This window comes from Ranitomeya imitator, chromosome 1, assembly GCF_032444005.1.
Source record: "Ranitomeya imitator isolate aRanImi1 chromosome 1, aRanImi1.pri, whole genome shotgun sequence".
NCBI lineage: Eukaryota > Metazoa > Chordata > Amphibia > Anura > Dendrobatidae > Ranitomeya > Ranitomeya imitator.
This window is the reverse complement of record NC_091282.1, coordinates 8,278,041-8,299,826: the sequence shown is the minus strand read 5'-3', so window position 1 is coordinate 8,299,826 and position 21,786 is coordinate 8,278,041. Positions and strand designations below refer to the sequence as shown.

The 21,786-nt window shown below is 48.5% G+C and overlaps 1 protein-coding gene across 1 annotated transcript in view; it reads left to right on the top strand.

Moving 5' to 3' along the window:
* The window catches only part of LOC138658224 (receptor-type tyrosine-protein phosphatase alpha-like), a 210,577-nt gene that overhangs the window by 88,023 nt on the left and 100,768 nt on the right, over positions 1 to 21,786 (top strand). The window contains exons 8-10 of the mRNA XM_069745730.1: positions 13,220 to 13,483; positions 17,290 to 17,387; positions 19,277 to 19,466. Of these exons, the coding sequence (XP_069601831.1) occupies positions 13,220 to 13,483; positions 17,290 to 17,387; positions 19,277 to 19,466 (552 nt within the window). The remainder of the gene's footprint in view (positions 1 to 13,219; positions 13,484 to 17,289; positions 17,388 to 19,276; positions 19,467 to 21,786) is intronic.

Below are 21,786 nucleotides of genomic sequence, written 5' to 3'. Positions count from 1 at the left end.
GCTGAAATTACCCACAAGCGATGATTGCGTTTTAACAGGATATGTTGATGCAGATTGGGCTGGAGATCCAACTGACAGAAGATCTACCAGTGGACATATTTTTTTCCTCTCAGGTGGACCAATAAGTTGGACAAGTAAGAAACAGTCAATTGTGACACTATCTTCAACAGAAGCAGAATATGTTGCCGCAGCACATGCGAGTCAAGAAGTACTGTGGTTAAGACGATTGTTGACAGAATTAGGACAACCACAGTTGGCACCAACAAAACTGAAAGAGGACAATCAAGGATGTCTTGTTCTTGCTCAGATGGAAAGAGTCAATCCAAGAACCAAGCATATTGATGTGAAATATCATTTCTTGAGAGATCATCAGGAACAAGGAGTCTTGAAGTTAGAGTACTGTCCTACTGAAGAAATGACAGCAGACATTTTCACGAAGGCGTTGAATGCTGATAAACATCAGAGACTAATAAAAAAAAGTTGGGTTTGATTGAATAAGTCCTTACTGTTGAGAAAGGGTGTTGGCATATGCAACAGATTAGAACTTATTATAAGTGAAAGGAGGACTTTATACTAACCAGACAGCAGATGGCGATAGTGTGTAAAGTTATATACTTGCTGTAATGTGGGGAGGGAAGCTCTCAGTTGTTGGTTGTTTTTCTTACTTCCTGTTTTGCTTTTCTTCATGAATGTGTTGTGTTCAGTGCACGGACTGTGTGACACTGAATTGTATCTCATGTTTATCCAGTATGAAGTAAATACTGTTAACTCAAGGTATCTTGCTGATTGAAGCTCTCCTAAGTACAGCGGTGACTGCAAGAATACACACTCTGCAACAACCCCCACGTGTGACCTGTGTGTAGAGGAGAGTACGACCCCCCTGTGTGACCTGTGTGTAGAGGAGAGTACGACCCCCTGTGTGACCTGTGTGTAGAGGAGAGTACGACCCCCCTGTGTGACCTGTGTGTAGAGGAGAGTACAACCCCCGCGTGTGACCTGTGTGTAGAGGAGAGTACGACCCCCCTGTGTGACCTGTGTGTAGAGGAGAGTACGACCCCCTGTGTGACCTGTGTGTAGAGGAGAGTACGACCCCCCTGTGTGACCTGTGTGTAGAGGAGAGTACGACCCCCTGTGTGACCTGTGTGTAGAGGAGAGTACGACCCCCCTGTGTGACCTGTGTGTAGAGGAGAGTACAACCCCCGCGTGTGACCTGTGTGTAGAGGAGAGTACGACCCCCTGTGTGACCTGTGTGTAGAGGAGAGTACGACCCCCTGTGTGACCTGTGTGTAGAGGAGAGTACGACCCCCTGTGTGACCTGTGTGTAGAGGAGAGTACGACCCCATGTGTCCTGCATGTATAGAAGAGTACGACCCCCACGTGTGACCTGTGTGTAGAGGAGAGTACGACCCCATGTGTCCTGCATGTATAGGAGAGTATGACCCGGCATATGACCTCTGTGTATAGGAGAGTGCGACCCCCCCACGTGTGACCTGTGTGTATAGGAGAGTACGACCCCAACGTGTGACCTGTGTATATAGGAGAGTACGACTCCAACGTGTGACCTGTTTGTATAGGAGAGTACGACCCCCACGTGTGACCTGTGTGTATAGGAGAGTACGACCCCCACGTGTGACCTGTGTGTATAGGAGAGTACGACTCCAACGTGTGACCTGTGTGTATAGGAGAGTACGACCCCCACGTGTGACCTGTATGTATGGGAGAGTACGACCCCCGCGTGTCCTGTATGTATGGGAGAGTACGACCCCCGCGTGTCCTGTATGTATGGGAGAGTACGACCCCCGCGTGTCCTGTATGTATGGGAGAGTACGACCCCCGCATGTCATGTATGTATGGGAGAGTACGACCCCCACATGTGACCTGTGTGTATAGGAGAGTACGACCCCCACGTGTGACCTCTGTGTATAGGAGAGTACGACCCCCTCGTGTGACCTGTGTGTATAGGAGAGTACGACCCCCACGTGTGACCTCTGTGTATAGGAGAGTACGACCCCCTCGTGTGACCTGTGTGTATAGGAGAGTACGACGCCCACGTGTGACCTGTATGTATGGGAGAGTATGGCCCCCGCGTGTCCTGTATGTAAAGGAGAGTATAAACCCCATGTATATGTATAGGGGAATATGACCCTGCGTGTCCTGTCTGTATAGGAGAGTATGACCCCTGCATGTCCTGTATGTGTCGCGCCTCTGGGTCCTGGTCGTCACAGTAGCATTGCTTTCCTCACGGGGAGAGTGATGTTACGCTTGAAGGCAAGAAGGGATAACTTTAACCAGGTAACACCAGCATGCAACACATTCACACTCTAGGCCACCAGGGGGAGCTTTTGATCCTATTTACAAGGTGACTCCCCATATATATTTTAGCATGTAAAGAAAGTTAGTCAGTTCTTGCCAGGAAGCAGACTGGATCAGTCTGAGGCAGAAGAGGGTTTACGGAGCTGTGTAGTCGCAGTGCAGCAGTTCCCAGATTGAGACATTCAGAAAGCCGAATACATTGCAGTGAACTTGCAGGAGAGCAAAGCACAAGAGAGGATATAAGGGGGAGATCAACCCAGAGCAGGCTGCCTCCTTCTGTGGCGCAGAAACAGGTGGCCGGAACACCGAGGATTGTAAGGCCCTCCACGACTTGCATCAGAGACCAGCAGAACAGCTGAACTCTACGTTACCTGTCGGCCATAGTACCCAGGAGGCTAGGTGACACTCTTAGAGGCCGGGGCGTGCTAGAGTCTCTATAAACCGCCTCAAGTCACCAGTCATGTCCTATCCTATATGGGGGACAGAGAGAGCAAGAGAATACCAGTGAGGACCTTATTTGAAGCCATTGGCAGTAAGAGACTATAACACCATGGCGCTGGAGGAAGGCTTTGATTTCCACCTGGGTAAGGGGACTCCCAACTTGCCTCCAAGCCGGTCGGACTCTGCCTGCCCTGTGATCTGGTGCCCTGGACTGTGGCTGCCTGAAGCCTTCAGTAAAGGTAAAGAGACTGCAACCTGTGTCCTCGTTCTTCACTGCGCCTCTCACCATCTTCCATCTACACACTGGGAAGCCCTGGGGAAATACTTCACTTGTGGGAAGGTATACCATCTAGCTGCCATAACATCACCTCAGAGGACCCCTTAAATCATCGTCGGTCCCCACTGACCGAATACCACAGGTGGCGTCACGAACATAAACTTTATTCCCTTTAAAGACCTTTCCCTTTCACATGGGCGCCCAGGGCCATGGACCGGGTCGCCGCCGTGACATCCCCCTGTGAGCGCTGGACCTGGCACCGAGTACAACACGGCCCTGGCGGGGCGACTCATAAGTATAGGACTGTACAACCCCCATGTGTCCTGTATGTATGACCCCGCGTGTCCTGTCTGTATAGGAGAGTATGGCCCCTCGTGTCCTGTCTGTATAGGAGAGTATGGCCCCGCGTGTCCTGTCTGTATAGGAGAGTATGGCCCCGCGTGTCCTGTCTGTATAGGAGAGTGTGACCCCACGTGTCCTGTCTGTATAGGAAAGTGTGACGCCACGTGTCCTGTCTGTATAGGAGAGTATGGCCCCGCGTGTCCTGTCTGTATAGGAGAGTACGACCCCCATGTGACCTGTATGCATGGGAGAGTATGACTCCAATTCGTTGTGTACGGTATGTATTGGGGAGTACAATTTTTTTTACACTAGACCAATACCTGAACCTTGCCCTGTCCTTCATATAGAGCTTTTTATAAGGATTAGAGGAAGACAGTGGGTTGCATTTAGTATGATGACCCCCTACCTGCAGTGTGATGGCCCCTTACCTACAGTGTGATGGCTCCCTACCTACAGTGTGATGGCCCCCTCCATACAGTGTGACGGCCCCCTACCTACAGTGTGACGGCCCCCTACCTACAGTGTGACGGCCTCCTACCTACAGTGTGACGGCCCCCTACCTACAGTGTGACGGCCCCCTACCTACAGTGTGACGGCTCCCTACCTACAGTGTGACGGCTCCCTACCTACAGTGTGACGGCCCCCTACATACAGTGTGACGGCCCCCTACATACAGTGTGACGGCCCCCTACCTACAGTGTGACGGCCCCCTACCTACAGTGTGACGGCCCCCTACCTACAGTGTGACGGCCCCCTACCTACAGTGTGATGGCCCCCTACCTACAGTGTGACGGCCCCCTACCTACAGTGTGACGGCCCCCTACATAGTGTGACGGCCCCCTACATACAGTGTGACGGCTCCCTACCTACAGTGTGACGGCCCCCTACCTACAGTGTGACGGCCCCCTACCTACAGTGTGACGACCCCCTACCTACAGTGTGACGGCCCCCTACCTACAGTGTGACGGCCCCCTACATAGTGTGACGGCCCCCTACATACAGTGTGACGGCTCCCTACCTACAGTGTGACGGCCCCCTACCTACAGTGTGACGGCCCCCTACCTACAGTGTGACGGCCCCCTACCTACAGTGTGACGGCTCCCTACCTACAGTGTGACGGCCCCCTACCTACAGTGTGACGGCCCCCTACCTACAGTGTGACGGCCCCCTACCTACAGTGTGACGGCCTCCTACCTACAGTGTGACGGCCCCCTACCTACAGTGTGACGACCTCCTACCTACAGTGTGACGGCCCCCTCCATACAGTGTGACGGCCCCCTACCTACAGTGTGACGGCCCCCCACATACAGTGTGACGGCCCCCTACCTACAGTGTGACGGCCCCCTACATAGTGTGACGGCCCCCTACATACAGTGTGACGGCTCCCTACCTACAGTGTGACGGCCCCCTACCTACAGTGTGACGGCCCCCTACATACAGTGTGACGGCTCCCTACCTACAGTGTGATGGCCCCCTACCTACAGTGTGACGGCTCCCTACCTACAGTGTGACGGCCCCCTACCTACAGTGTGACGGCCCCCTACCTACAGTGTGACGGCCCCCTACCTACAGTGTGACGGCCCCCTACCTACAGTGTGACGGCCCCCTACCTACAGTGTGACGGCCCCCTACGTACAGTGTGACGGCCCCCTACGTACAGTGTGACGGCCCCCTACGTACAGTGTGATGGCCCCCTACGTACAGTGTGATGGCCCCCTATCTACAGTGTGATGGCCCCCTCCATACAGTGTGATGGCCCCCTACCTACAGTGTGATGGCCCCCTACGTACAGTGTGATGGCCCCCTACGTACAGTGTGATGGCCCCCTACGTACAGTGTGATGGCCCCCTATGTACAGTGTGATGGCCCCCTCCATACAGTGTGATGGCCCCCTACCTACAGTATAATTTAATAAAATCCTGCATCCCCCAATCCTCGTTCCCATCCTCTCCACCCACTGTCTCCTCATTTTTCTCATCAAGCAGTGGTCAGAGTGAGGCAGTGACGTCACTGGTGACCCCGTGTGTGCCGGTTCTGGCACAGCTGATAACAGTTGACCTCAGGCATTGTTGAAGTTTGTGCAGCCTGCGGCCGGGCCGGCACATCCCACATTTGCCTGATGCTCAGTCCAACTCTACTTTAACCCCCTCATGGCCACCAATACATGACGGTCATTAACAGTCAAGTGAGTAGAGAGGAAAACACCGCGAGTGTGAATTACAGCTGACTCAGCCACGATCAGTATTACAACCACCGACTTTAACCCCCTAGAAGGCGCCATCTATTGTGACAGAGGCGCATAGATTATTAACCCATGGAGAGGGCTTGGTTTTTAAATTCTGATGAGACCTTGTGATCTCCGTCTCAGGACCTGATCGCCGCCATTGAATACTGAGGCCAAGTTATCGGGTACGGACTGTTAGGTCGGTGTTCAGCAGCCAAACCATAAAAATATTCAAGTCACATAGAGGACTAAGTAAAAATGCTAAAAAAAAAGTAATTTTGTTAAAATGTAAGAAAACGTACAAAAATTCCTAAGTGAAACAGTTTCACCTGTAAAAATGTCGCTTTTATATAAATATATAATTTGTATTGTGGTTTGCAGAACAACCTGAAATGTAAAAGTTTTATAATTATCCCGTACGATGAGAACAGTAAAAATGAAAAATACACAAAATGTGTAAATTCTCACAATACTGAGATGTAAAATCTGAGCTAGAAAGAGATAAAAAATCAGCTGAAATCACATTAACGAGGCCGGACAGAGCTCCGAACAGAAAAGAAATAAGTCACGGCTCAGATTATGGGGACTGTGTTTGGGGACATATTAGTTTTAGGTTTGAAAGGAAACAAAACATAAAAAATGCTATAAATCTGGTGTCGCTGTAATCGCAAAGACCAGAGAATAAAGTCGCTCTATTACTTATACCGCACAAAGGACGTCGTAAAAATACTTACCGGAATGGCTGGGATTTAGACAATCTGCGCCCAAAAATCGGAATGAGTGAACATAATATGTATCCAAAACGGTGACATCCTCAACTGTTTCCATACCATGAGCTTAGCAGTGTCGGGGTGCACAAGGCTTGGGGTGCACAAGGCTCCGGGCGGACAGGTCTGAAGTCATCGAGGGGGCTGCTCTCCAGAATGGAGTCACTTCTCGGGATTTCTGGCTGCAGCCTGATGTATTGGAGCTTGTTCACACTTGCCAATTGTTTTTATATGTGTGATTTTGCAGCAAAAAGCTGCATGTTCCAGTACAAACAAAGTGAATGAGATTTTTAAAATCCCATCCACAGGCTCAGGTTTGAGTTTTTTTGAGTATTTTCAGCTGCTGGGGGTTTTATGAAACCTGCGGCATCTCGATTCTTTTAACATTTTCTCAACCAGTCTAATAAAAATGGGAAAACGCTGCACAAATGTGACTGTTCTGGGATTACTGTAGGTACAGGAGAGATTGCTGCTGTAGGGGGTCTGATATATTACATTTATACCCTCGCTTCATCCCCTTGTCCCGTTGCCCACAGATTATCAGTGTTGTATTATTAGTGAACGTGTGTTGGTATTGCTACATGAGTAAGTATGTTACTAAGGCTATATAATGGTACTGCTACGCTGTAAAGTGCATTATCATCTTGCTTAGAGAGACAGGTACATGCATATAATTGTAGGATCACCGCAAGACAAAGGGATAATTTTCAAAAAGAACTTAAATTTTATTAAACACACCACAGAAAAACAGACAATACACACTGTTAAAAACATTTAAAACTTGTTCCACATAGAACAAAAAATAGATCCAAGTCAATTACATATGGTATATGATGGTATAAATCAAATAACAACAACACTGCCCGGCTGTGTAATATTATAAATACAGGGAAACACAGTCGTATTTCCTATTAATTCAAATGCACCAAGTTATAAGAATAGACCAATTATAATGGACTGGAGTGGTTTATAGGGTATGCAGTAGACCCCCCTTTCCTTTCAAGGAGACAACATCTCAGATTATAATCTACTCAGTCTTGGACTATTGCAATGCTAAAGCCAAGTGCCCTAGTGTACGTATTACACCCTGATGTTACAAGCAATACTTTCTGATATAGAAGGAGTCCTAGGGCACAGGCTTGCCCACAGATGCTTCCCTCTGTCCTATATGTCACAGACTGATAGTACACTGCCTAACTTATAAGTGGTAATACTTCACCCTATACCGTCTCAAAGTCCACTACCGTCCTTATGGTCCTAGGTGCAGTGCTATAGTCCAGGCAGGATTACTGGACCCACGCGTTCCGACACACCCTGTGTCTTTCTCAAGGTGGTAATGCCTGAGTTTTACCGGTTGTGTCTATTTATAAATACCTTAATTTGTGTTTGTATTTCAGCTTTAAGAAGCGGCTTGTGGTTAAGCAGATGGATCTGACCGCTATCAACCCGGAAGTAAGGCTCCCCGGTCACGTGGATTGCCTCTTTGACGCCGAGAACAATACAATTGGGGGCGTTCCACACATAATCCCCATGTCATGGAGTGCGCATGCGCAGCTATTTAGGTTTTGTATGGACTCAGCTTTAGTCCTAGCATTCGGTGTATACAAAGAGGTGGCCCCTATTCCCATCAATATTCGTGCGCCTTTTACATCAACATTTATTTTATTCATGGTGTTTAAAGTGCAATCTCCACCAAATTCCATAGTGCGCACGCGCAGGTACTCAAAGCCGCATGTGTTTGCGCAACTATGATCAAGGGGAAACTCTGCTGCACGCATTCAAACGTCAGCACCTACGCCATGTGCGCCCATACAGGCTATAGGTGCGAATGTACGGTATACCAGGGGGAGTGGATCCTGAGCGCCCCTATGGGCCCATAGGCGCCTGCGCCTGTATGGCAAAAGGGGACGTACTAAACGTCAGTATCTAAGTCATTGGCGCCCATACATGCCTCAAGAGACCAGGCATGTGCACTAACTAGCTATTGTGGATATAATATCCCAAGCTGTTATGACCTGATGGTTAGTACAATAATGGACCTGGTGGTTAAGAGCACACGGAATGACCTGATAGTTATTAATCATATAGGACGAGATCTGAGACGTGGAAACTCTGCTGACCGCAATCCCTAATCCTATCACACACACTAGAAATAGCCGTGGATTGCTCCTAACGCTCCCTATGCAACTCGTCACAGCCTTAGAAACTAGCTAGCCCTGAAGATAGAAAAATAAGCCTACCTTGCCTCAGAGAAATTCCCCAAAGGAAAAGGCAGCCCCCCACATATGACTGTGAGCAAAGATGAAAATCACAAACACAGAGATGAAATAGATTTAGCAAAGTGAGGCCCGACTTACTGAACAGACTGAGGATAGGAAAGGCAACTTTGTGGTCAGCACAAAAAACTACAAAAAGACCATGCAGAGGGCGCAAAAAGACCCTCCGCACCGACTCACGGTGCGGAGGCGCTCCCTCTGCGTCCCAGAGCTTCCAGCAAGCAAGACAAACTCAAAATAGCAAGCTGGACAGAAAAACAGCAAACAGAAAAACAAGCAGGAACTTAGCTTCTGCTGGGAAGACAGGTCACAAGAACGATCCAGGAGTGAACAAGACCAATACTGGAACATTGACTGGAGGCAAGGAGCAAAGATCTAAGTGGAGTTAAATAGAGCAGCCAGCTAACGAATTAACCTCGTCACCTGTGGAAGGAAACTCAGAAGCCGCAGCCCCACTCACAACCACCAGAGGAAGCCCATGGACAGAACCAGCCGAATTACCATTCACGACCATAGGAGGGAGCTTGACAACAGAATTCACAACACCAAGCGCCCCTAATGGATAAAAAAGCACTTGCGCATATGTAGCAAGGGGGTAATGCTACTATACGTACCCAGCATTAGGATTTACGTCGTCTGCGCCCACATGGGTCTTTAAGGGACTACGCATGCGTACTGTACAAATGTGGGGAACGCAAGGCGCTTGCGCATAATTGGTTGAGGGGAAATGCTGCTGTGCGCATGTAATGCGAGGACCTGAGCCACTTGCGCCCACACAGATCTATTATGACTGTGGGTGCATATGATATACTGCAGGTACTGGATCTCGAGCGCTCTTAAGGGACCTATGGCGTCTGCGCGCATATGGCAAAAGGGGAAACCTTACTGTACGTATCCAACGTCAGCACTTACGCCATTTGCGCCCGCATAGGCCCCAAGTAACTACGCAGGCGCACTGTATATGATGGGGACCGTATCCTGAGCGCCTCTAACGGATTAAAGGCGCCTGCGTGCTCATGGCAATAGGGGATACTTGGCTACACGCACTCAACGTACGCCATTTGCGCCCGCATGGGCCCTGAGTACCTGCGCGTGCGCACTATGGAATTTGGTGGAGATTGCACTTTAAACACCATGAATAAAATAAATGTTGATGTAAAAGGCGCACGAATATTGATGGGAATAGGGGCCACCTCTTTGTATACACCGAATGCTAGGACTAAAGCTGAGTCCATACAAAACCTAAATAGCTGCGCATGCGCACTCCATGACATGGGGATTATGTGTGGAACGCCCCCAATTGTATTGTTCTCGGCGTCAAAGAGGCAATCCACGTGACCGGGGAGCCTTACTTCCGGGTTGATAGCGGTCAGATCCATCTGCTTAACCACAAGCCGCTTCTTAAAGCTGAAATACAAACACAAATTAAGGTATTTATAAATAGACACAACCGGTAAAACTCAGGCATTACCACCTTGAGAAAGACACAGGGTGTGTCGGAACGCGTGGGTCCAGTAATCCTGCCTGGACTATAGCACTGCACCTAGGACCATAAGGACGGTAGTGGACTTTGAGACGGTATAGGGTGAAGTATTACCACTTATAAGTTAGGCAGTGTACTATCAGTCTGTGACCTATAGGACAGAGGGAAGCATCTGTGGGCAAGCCTGTGCCCTAGGACTCCTTCTATATCAGAAAGTATTGCTTGTAACATCAGGGTGTAATACGTACACTAGGGCACTTGGCTTTAGCATTGCAATAGTCCAAGACTGAGTAGATTATAATCTGAGATGTTGTCTCCTTGAAAGGAAAGGGGGGTCTACTGCATACCCTATAAACCACTCCAGTCCATTATAATTGGTCTATTCTTATAACTTGGTGCATTTGAATTAATAGGAAATACGACTGTGTGTTTCCCTGTATTTATAATATTACACAGCCGGGCAGTGTTGTTGTTATTTGATTTATACCATCATATACCATATGTAATTGACTTGGATCTATTTTTTGTTCTATGTGGAACAAGTTTTAAATGTTTTTAACAGTGTGTATTGTCTGTTTTTCTGTGGTGTGTTTAATAAAATTTAAGTTCTTTTTGAAAATTATCCCTTTGTCTTGCGGTGATCCTACAATTATATGCATGTACCTGTCTCTCTAATGGTTCTTGTAGTAAATTTCTACATGCATGGTAGTGATCCCAGACAAGTACCTATAGACTATTGTGTGATGGTGCCCACTTAAATAGCTTTTCCAGTTATCATCTTGCTTAATGTATATTTTGTATAGCGCATATTAGTGATGCTATGTTTAGAATAGGGAAAGTTTAGTGCTCAGTTATGGCCACTAGATGTGGGCACTATAGCATTCATAGTATAGACAGGAACTTAGTGTAAGTAGATGGGTAATTGTAGGAGGGGCTGCTGTGTTTTAGATTAGGAGGAGTAGTAGGGCCTAGGCGCCCGAAGCGACCACATAGGCACTAAGCCCAGGACACCGCAGCAGCCACATATCGTTTGAAAAGAGAACACAGCCATACAGTGTGCTATAGGGACAGAAGTAAAGTGTATAGCAGCAGCGCTACAGCAGTTTGGAGTGGAGGAAAAGAAGCGGTCCAGGAACGTACAGGGTGCAGATGGTTCAAGATGTGGCAGATCATTGCATGGGCAGATACACTCAGATCCAGGGCGAAACGGATGAGGGATACCACAGAAATGGTGAGTCTGGACAAGGAGAATGCTGCGGTACCGCCTAATGCGTTATCACCCCGTAATGTACTGAACGACGTAGAATTGAGTACAGGAAAGCTGCAGGATGTGTACTTTATGGAGCCTGACGTTTGCAGCACATTCTTGTCAGAATCCGCATAAAGTGTATCGAGTAAAGTTCTTAGTTTTGCAATTGAACTGGACATTGTCTCAGTTCTTGTGAAATCTATTAGGCCTCTTTAACATGTCCAGATAATTCCGGTACTGGAGAAATCGGTACCGGAATTATCCGTGTCCGTGTGCTCACGTAGCACATCAGTGTGGCACACGTGCGGCAGCCGTGTGCCGACTGAGGACCACACGGACAGTGCAGGGGACAGTGCTACAGTAAGCGCTGTCCTTCCTGCTTGTGGTGCTGAAGCCGATATTCATCCCTTCTCCCCGGCAGCGTTGGCTGGAGAGAAGGAATGAAAAATCAATGTTTTTTTTATTTTCCCTTAAAAAATAAAGTTTGTGCGTCCCCTCCCACCTCCCATCCCCTGTGCGCCCTCCCACCCCCCCACACTGCTTGCCTGCCGGGAAATACTCACCAAGCTCCTGCGATGTATGCTCTCAGTGCTGGCAGCAGGCCCTGTGTGAGCGGTCACGTGGTCCTGCTCATTACAGTGAGGGATATGCGCATATTCCTCACTGTAATGAGCGGGACCATGTGACCGCTCACACAGGACCTGCTGCTGGCGCTGAGAGGAGACATCGCAGGAGCTGGGTGAGTATTTCCCGGCAGGCAAGTGCAGGGGGGGGGCGCACAGGGGATGGGAGGCGGGAGGGGACGCACAAACTTTATTTTTTAAGGGAAAATTTAAAAAAAACATTGATTTTTCATTCCTTCTCTCCAGCCAACGCTGCTGGGGAGAAGGGATGAATATCGGCTTCAGCACCACACGCAGGGGGGACAGCGCTTACTGTAGCGCTGTCTCTCCTGCGGGCGGTACGTGCACACGGAGGAGAGTGCACACTGTTCTCTGTGTGCACGTGTGCTGTCCGTATTGTGGTCCGTGCTGCCGGTAAAAAACGGACATGTCTACGTGTTTAGCACACGGACACACAGTCCGTGTGAAAACACGCACATGTGCAGAAACACATAGATCCGAATGGGTCTATGTGTGTCAGTGTCTCCGGTACGTGAGAGAACTGTCACTACACGTACCGGAGACACTGACGTGTGAAAGAGGCCTTACAGAGAGTTCCTGACGGTGTGGAGAAAGAAGACACGGGTATGCTTGCTGACGGAGGAATGTTATTTTTCTGTGAGGGGAGGCCAGGACACAGAAGCCCCGGTGTCCTCGGCCATGACTACGGTCCTGGCCCACTCTTACACTGCCCAGATGCAATGTGTGAACACACTCTTGTTCAATTTCTTGGCCAATTATCCATGCAATCAGTTTCGGGCCGATCTCCATTTCCTTCCTTGTATTTCCACCTCAGGGTTACTGAGCCTCACCTGCCCCGTTTGTGGTGATGTCTTTCCATCCGCAGGTACAGTCACACTTAATGTGCAATTTTAAAACTTTTTTTTTTTTTTAATTTTGACAGATTTTTGGTTAAAACAACTGAAAACTATTTTTTTTTGTCTTGCTCAAAAATCTGTGAAAGCTTCAGATGTGAATTCCATAGATCGACAATTATGAATGTCTTCATTTGTTGACGCCTGTCCTCATAGATAACTCCAGAAACATGACGGAGCGCAGATGCCCCTGCTGTCTGTTTATTGGGGTCCGCAGCCCTCCTTGTACACTTGAGGTTCATTATTCGCTTTACATCACTTCTATGGATGATGGAACATCTGACATGAACGTTTCTCTGTTTTCTGTTAGGAGTGAATGTGACGGCCCTGGAGGTGACCTCCACCAGCATCAGCCTGCGCATCGTGTGCTCCCCGGATCAGTGCCACAACCCCGGGACATCATATATATCCTCCTGTATATGCCTCAGAGGGGTCCACAAAGGATGTAAGACTGGAAAAGATGTGACCTTCTCCGGTCTGGTGGCAGTTACACAGTATGAAATCCACGTTAAACGAGTCTCTGGTGGGTCATCGCTCCCTCTGCAGACATTAACCATCACTACTGGGGAATCAGGTGAGACCACCGTACTGATAACATCTGTACCCCGGCCCTCGTATATCACATCATCCCACAATGTATCGCCAGGAACGGATGGACAAGTGTCAGATCTCAGTCCGACCTCCGCTCTTGGCTCTCTGAAGTCACCGCCTCACGCTCAGTTGTTGAAATGTGGGACTTCTCATGGTCTGATGGAAACCACGTGTCCCATGATCCATAGCGCTCAGTTCACAGGCAGCACTGTTACCGACCCTCCGAGCTTCAGCATGCCATGCCCGCCCACCGCTCCTCCCTGGGGCTCTCATTGTCAGTATACAATGCCTCCGTTCTGGGCTTCATGACCATCCTTCCCTCGTCATTCCCATGTATGTGACATCACTATAGCCAAACACCCTGTGATGGGTGGAGTCTGTAGTACCGTGCTGGGCGGGACCGCCAACTGGAATTTCCCGCTATAATGACTAAGATGATTGACATTTCCTGCCCCAGCGCTGCGCTGGTTCGGACCTCCTTCTGCACATGACCTGTAATGCACCAGTCACATGTTTGGGCAGAGTCCATGGCACAGAGCGAGCTCTTATCGTCACATGGAGATTATCGGGCTACACTTCTGCACACACAGAATCACTGCGCTCAGTACATTTCAAAAAGCTTATGGATAATGGAATAATGATTTTAGCCCATAATCCCTGGTTCCAGAAAACTTTTCCAGGGGTTTTCTGTGATTTTTAAATAAGAACCGTACTTTCAACAAAAGTTGCATAAATCAATAGTACAGGGGAATATAGTAAGCTTGATAATAGATCTTATCAGGGAAATCAACGTATCTACTTATCAGACACAAAAAAGCAGAGGAAGATACAGAAAGATCGAGCTGAGATGTCTATCAAGTATGTAACCTCGCTTCAGAGGCGAAGTCACAGCCACATGGCTCAGTACTGCGGTTTATTTTCCTCCAAGCTGCTGCTGTCTGGTTTCTCTTTCGTCAGCAGAGTGAGGAAGCAGGCAGAGGGAGACACAAATATTGTGCTGAGCTTTCTAACAACTTTTTCCTCACTCTAGTGCTGGAGTCACAGAAACACAGCTCAGTATTTCATGCTGCTGCTGGTTTCTGTATGCTAAAAAGTTTGTTTTTTTAAAAGTGTTACAGAACCCCCCCAGCACCAAGAATGTTATGCAGTATATGTATGTATAATAGTTTCCATGTGAAATGCATCAGTCCACAGGCTGCGCCCCTGGACAAGATATTCTCTTTCTTTCCTCCCCCCACCTTTGTAATTTCCACAGTAAATATCGGCCAGCTCCGGCCCCCTGCGGCTATTGTAATGTATGTCTGGCCTGCTGTTTTCCTATTGGCCTGCCCTGTGTATCTGTGTTATATATTCTGTGTGCTGTAAATAAAGGGTGTTCTTAGACTGGAAATACGTGGAGAAGCAGTCAGCTTTTATATGCTCTCATGTAATCAAGAAATTCCTGCCAGCGTCCTTCATTCAGAACAAAGCAAAAGCAGAGTGGACTTCCTGAAACACGGGGTGGTACTGAAAGAGGTACCCCAGCTTGGTAGACCCCGTTACAAAAAGGAATGAAGGACCTAAATCCATCTCTCTCCTTCTGCCAGCTCTGAGATTGCAAATTATAAATGAAGCTTTCTGAGAGTAAAAACTGGTGAAAATGCAGAATAAGTCATACAATGGACTGAATAGTGTTATTCCTCCTGTACTCACACAGGACAGCTGATTATGAAAAGTTGCTTGAAAGTACAGTTAGTCTTTAAAAAATCATGTGTAAATTAGAGATGAGCGAATGTGCTCGGACAGCGTCTTATCGGAGCACACTCGGGTGGTATCCGATCATCTGGGAGTCCTTGTTCGAGTCCCCGCGGCTGCATGATTTGCGACTGTTAGACACCGCACGTTAGAATTCCCTAACAGGCAGCCCATGCATGCGTTGAGGTTGTCTAATCATGTAGACGTAAACATAATACACGAGCATGCTCAGATAACACCCGAGCATGCTCTGATAAGACGTTATCCAAGCATGTCCACTCATCACTAGTGTAAATGTCTAACATGCGGTAAGATCAGTCACTTAATAATGTGATGTGTCTGTTTGGCATCCTCACCTACAGTCACATGACTGCCATTTTGGGGTTTATCATAGTCACATATCACACATGCCCACTGCTCCTTGTTCTCCTCTTTTCCTTGTCTCTGGAGGTTTCTCCTGCTGGGCAGCAGATGGTGCAGGACACAGTGATATATTCTATCTTTTTATGGTGAGGCATAATGAAGGTAATTTCTGTGAGAGGGACGATAGGAAATGTAATAATGTGCATGATGATGCCAGGCCCAACAAGCTCACAAGGATAGAGGTGGACATCTCCGGCACTATTGCAAGGCCCGAGAGATCTGGCCATTGCAGTTTGACACTCTGCCGCTAAGGGGAGTGATGGTACGTCTGATGGCACTGAAGGAGTTCACCTGACCAGGTATCACCAGAACACATTACACTTCACACTCCGGCCACTAGGGGGAGAAAAAGGCTTTATTTATTGGGCCACTCACACTGGTAAAACTAGGGCCTGGGGAGGAAGTTAGTCAGAAGCTGACTGGGTTGGATTCGGGCAACATCCCGTGGCAGGGGGTGTTGCAGGGAGAAGACACAGGGGGGTCCCTGTCGGGCGTGGGAACCTGGCAGGAGCCTAGCGAACAGAACAGAACGTAACGGAACCGCACCTGCACACCCCGCGGCGGTATCCTAAGAAAGTGACACGAAAGGAAGGATATTGTGGAACAGTGAGAAACGAGATCAGCACAAAGGAGAGCCAGTAGGAGTCGTGCCGTGAGACCGAGGCAACATCCTACTGAGGCGCGTAGCCGGTGGCCGGAACACCGCGGGAGTAACTGACTCTAGGCCTTACTCCGAACTCCGCAGGACAGTTAATTATAGGTTGGCTGTCTACCTTAAATTTCCTACGAAGACATAGGGGCAACGCGTGGAGAGGGACGTCTCTAGGGTTCCGGAAGAGCTCCGAGCCTTCCCGTCATACGGGTGCGTCCTAGCCATAACATACTGGGGGACGAGAAACTATTAACATCTGGAACAAGCGAGAGAGAGCGCTGTAGAGAACGAACAAACGAGAACAGCAGTTGTGAGGACTATTCCGAATGCTCAGCAGGGTAGGACTACAACACACAGGTGCTAGTGGTAGGCAACGATTTCCACCTGCAAAGGAAACTCTGGATGTGCCCATCGGACCGGCCGGTCTCTGATAGCCCTGTTAAACGTGCTCTGGATTGCGGATCCTGAAGTCTTCAGTAAAGAGGTAAAGAGACTGCAACCTTGTGTCCTGGTTATTGACTGCACCTCACACCATCACCATCCACCTTACTGGGAAGCCCTGGGGACATACTTCACCTGTAGGAAGGTATACCATCCAGCTGCCATTCCATCACCTCAGCGGACCCCACAGCAACGCCGGTCACCCTGACCGAATACCACAGGTGGCATCACAAACCCCTGATAAACTGTACCACCTTTATTGGACGCCCCTTAGCAGGGTCGCGGACCGGGTCTAGCCACCATGACAGTCTCAGAACTGAACCAGAGAGGCCCTGTACTGAGAACTCGTGGCCCTGTGTCTGGGGGCGCTCCACTATGGAGGCCTCATCTGGTTTCTCCATAGGCCACTGTGAATGGTTATCGGATGTAGAGCAGTAAGACACCGGTAGATGGTGAGGATGAACTCTCCTCACGTCATAAAGGTTGATCATCCAGTGAGTGTTGGCGGCTGATTAGATTTTCCCCCTTTTTCTCTTCAGTCCCCGGAACTCCGGAGTTTGTGCAGACCCCCAGCATGGAGGACGGTACCATCATCTGGAGGCTGGATAGTGACAAGGGGAACATCACTGGATTTGAGGTAAGACATCTGTGGTCTTAATGAAACTGACCTGATTTACGCAGAAATTCTCTTATAAAACACTGAAGCTGGAGATGTACAGAACAATGTGGGTTTATGTCCATCAGTTATGGTAAATGAGTTATCGTAGACACAGAAGCCTCAGAATATCAAGCCAATAAAGGGAAGCTCCTTAGTTCAGATGATCACCTGCCGCATGTATGATGGAGCTCGAGCGACCAGCGTGGTTATGAGGCAAGTCTACAAAAGCAACATTTCCTTCTCGCCCTATCTCAGTTTTTATGGTATTTATGGATTTATTGATGAAGTGAATTGAACATTTCCAGCTAATTTTCCTTTACTTCTCACATAATTCTCAAATTTTAGCAATTTTTGAGCTTAAAGAAGTTATCTAACAAATAAAAATGAGATAAAAACAAAACTCTTGCACTGTAAAAATACATATCATACCAATCCACTATCTGATTCCTCTGTCCTCCTTCTCCTCTACACCCTCAACGCTCTTGACCTCCCCTTGGTCATGTTCAAAATTTCCTCATCCTCCTCTAGACCCCTTTTCCTTGTCTAGACCCCTCTATCCTCCTCCAGACCCCCTTGTTTCTTGATATTGCTAGCTAGAACAAATACAATGGACTTTGAAACTAATAGCTGTCTGCTCCTTGTCTATTCCATCATCTGTTGCTGGGGTCGGACGGTCCACATTCTCATTATATGGTCGCCCGGTACAGCTAGATTCACTGTAATGTATATAGGAGCCTTTAGATGCAGGACCTGCAGAGGTCCAGTGTAGTCCAAGACACACCCACTGTCTCATCATTGGTCCATGCTGCTCCCTCCCTCTTCATTTAGCTCCGCCTCCTTAGATTTCTTCCAGTGTATGACAGCTCAGTGGGAAACAGTCAGCAGAGAAGAATTATTATTACAGAGGGGGAAGGATTATTATAAAGTACAAATTACTGAGGAAATGGCAAATTCACAAAGACTGAGGGGTTGAAGTCTTAACCTCTTACTGACCACCACTACTCCTTCCTATGCTGGCCATTAGGAGGCCATATTCTACAGAGCTGACGCTGCCCTTATTGATCCCATCGATCACTAGGTCACGGAGTGTCTGCTCATGTGATCCGTCTGATAGAGGAGGTCAGCCATTGCTGTCATCTGCTCATGCTTCAGGAGACGCAGACGTAGACACCTGCGTTATCCTCTGCGTATTCTACCTGCGCACAGTGCGTGTGATCTTGGAAGGAGCAGGGAAGTTTCCATGAAGGATTGTGCAGCCATTACTGCATGGGTTTTCAGTGTAAGAACAGCAGCCCCATCAAGCTGGAGATCTGTAAAGTATAGTAGATCCTGGAAACAGATCCACTTCACGACCTTCTTTTCATGATCTGCTCCGTGTACTGCTCTGCTAGTCTAGGTGTAGACATATAACGGGGGATTAGGGGAGGCGATCGCCATCTCTAGGGGCTCATGGGTGCGGCAAGCATGAGTCCTACACCCGGAACATTTGATGCAACCATCACAACAGGTTTTATTTGTCCTGCACATGTCAGTAGAAACAAAAACACCAATAACATGAAGAAGATCCTGAGGTGCCCGGCCACTAACTGCACTTGTAAATGCAAAATGGAGAGCCGCGCCGAGAGAACAGAGTCCCCGACAAATCCAGCCGCACTCACCGCAGATTCCCAGGAGCACGGAGCGTCAGCGGGGGAACACTCGGCTCACTCACACCTGAGCATCACAGATTGGCCACCGTCATCCCAAAACCTGGAGAGGCCAAATGTAGCGAGTGTCCGTGAGCACCGGGCCCGGATGACATGTGCAATCACAGACGCTCTATGCTCCTCTCACAATGTGACTTTTCTTCTTTCTCTTGTTTCCTGTAGCTGAACATCATGGCCTGGAGAGATTACAATCATTCCTTCTCAATAAATGTGACTCGGCGATTCCCCCCCAATGTCACCCAGTACAGCATCAATCTGCAACACGGGACCAACTACACACTTCATCTCCGAGGATTCACTTCTGTAAGAGGTGGAAAATATAGAAAAATCGCATTGGAAACTCCTATTGGAGGTAATAAAAACAAAGCATATCCATTAGCATTATTCTTATATTATCTTGCAGGGTAATAATAAATGTTTATTATAACACAAGTAATACGAATAACACTATTCTGTCTGCAGCCACCACTAGGGGGAGCTCCCTGTATACAGAGATACATAAGACCCTGCCCGCAGCCACCACTAGGGGGAGCTCCCTGTATACAGAGATACATGATAAGATCCTGTCTGCAGCCACCACTAGGGGGAGCTCCCTGTATACAGAGATACATGATAAGATCCTGTCTGCAGTCACCACTAGGAGGAGCTCCCTGTATACAGAGATACATAAGATCCTGTCTGCAGCCACCACTAGGGGGAGCTCCCTGTATACAGAGATACATGATAAGATCCTGTCTGCAGCCACCACTAGGGGGAGCTCCCTGTATACAGAGATACATGATAAGATCCTGTCTGCAGTCACCACTAGGGGGAGCTCCCTGTATACAGAGATACATGATAAGATCCTGTCTGCAGTCACCACTAGGAGGAGCTCCCTGTATACAGAGATACATAAGATCCTGTCTGCAGCCACCACTAGGGGGAGCTCCCTGTATACAGAGATACATGATAAGATCCTGTCTGCAGCCACCACTAGGGGGAGCTCCCTGTATACAGTGATATATAAGATCCTGTCTGCAGCCACCACTAGGGGGAGCTCCCTGTATACAGAGATACATGATAAGATCCTGTCTGCAGCCACCACTAGGGGGAGCTCCCTGTATACAGAGATACATGATAAGATCCTGTCTGCAGCCACCACTAGGGGGAGCTCCCTGTATACAGAGATACATGATAAGATCCTGTCTGCAGCCACCACTAGGGGGAGCTCCCTGTACACAGAGATACATGATAAGATTCCATCTGCAGTCACCACTAGGGGGAGCTCCCTGTATACAGAGATACATGATAAGATCCTGTCTGCAGCTACCACTAGGGGGAGCTCCCTGTATACAGAGATACATGATAAGATCCTGTCCGCAGTCACCACTAGGGGGAGCTCCCTGTATACAGAGATACATGATGAGATCCTGTCTGCAGTCACCACTAGAGGGAGCTCCATGTATACAGAGATACATGATAAGATCCTGTCTGCAGCCACCACTAGGGGGAGCTCCCTGTATACAGAGATACATGATAAGATCCTGTCTGCAGCCACCACTAGGGGGAGCTCCCTGTATACAGAGATACATGATAAGATCCTGTCTGCAGCCACCACTAGGGGGAGCTCCCTGTATACAGAGATACATGATAACATCCTGTCTGCAGCCACCACTAGGGGGAGCTCCCTGTATACAGAGATACATGATAAGATCCTGTCTGCAGCCACCACTAGGGGGAGCTCCCTGTATACAGAGATACATGATAACATCCTGTCTGCAGTCACCACTAGGGGGAGCTCCCTGTATACAGAGATACATGATAAGATCCTGTCTGCAGCCACCACTAGGGGGAGCTCCCTGTATACAGAGATACATGATAACATCCTGTCTGCAGTCACCACTAGGGGGAGCTCCCTGTATACAGAGATACATGATAAGATCCTGTCTGCAGCCACCACTAGGGGGAGCTCCCTGTATACAGAGATACATGATAAGATCCTGTCTGCAGCCACCACTAGGGGGAGCTCACTGTATACAGAGATACATGATAAGATCCTGCCTGCAGTCACCACTAGGAGGAGCTCCCTGTATACAGAGATACATGATAAGATCCTGTCTGCTGCCACCACTAGGGGGAGCTCCCTGTATACAGAGATACATGATAAGATTCTGTCTGCTGCCACCACTAGGGGGAGCTCCCTGTATACAGAGATACATGATAAGATCCTGTCTGCAGTCACCACTAGGAGGAACTCCCTGTATACAGAGATACATGATAAGATCCTGTCTGCAGCCACCACTAGAGGGAGCTCCCTGTATACAGAGATACATGATAAGATTCTGTCTGCTGCCACCACTAGGGGGAGCTCCCTGTATACAGAGATACATGATAAGATCCTGTCTGCAGTCACCACTAGGGGGAGCTCCCTGTATACAGAGATATATGAGAAGATCCTGGCTGCAGCCACCACTAGGGGGAGCTCCCTGTATACAGAGATACATGATAAGATCCTGTCTGCAGTCACCACTAGGGGGAGCTCCCTGTATACAGAGATACATGATAAGATCCTGTCTGCAGCCACTACTAGGGGGAGCTCCCTGTATACAGAGATACATGATAAGACCCTGTCTGCAGCCACCACTAGGGGGAGCTCCCTGTATACAGAGATACATGATAAGATCCTGTCTGCA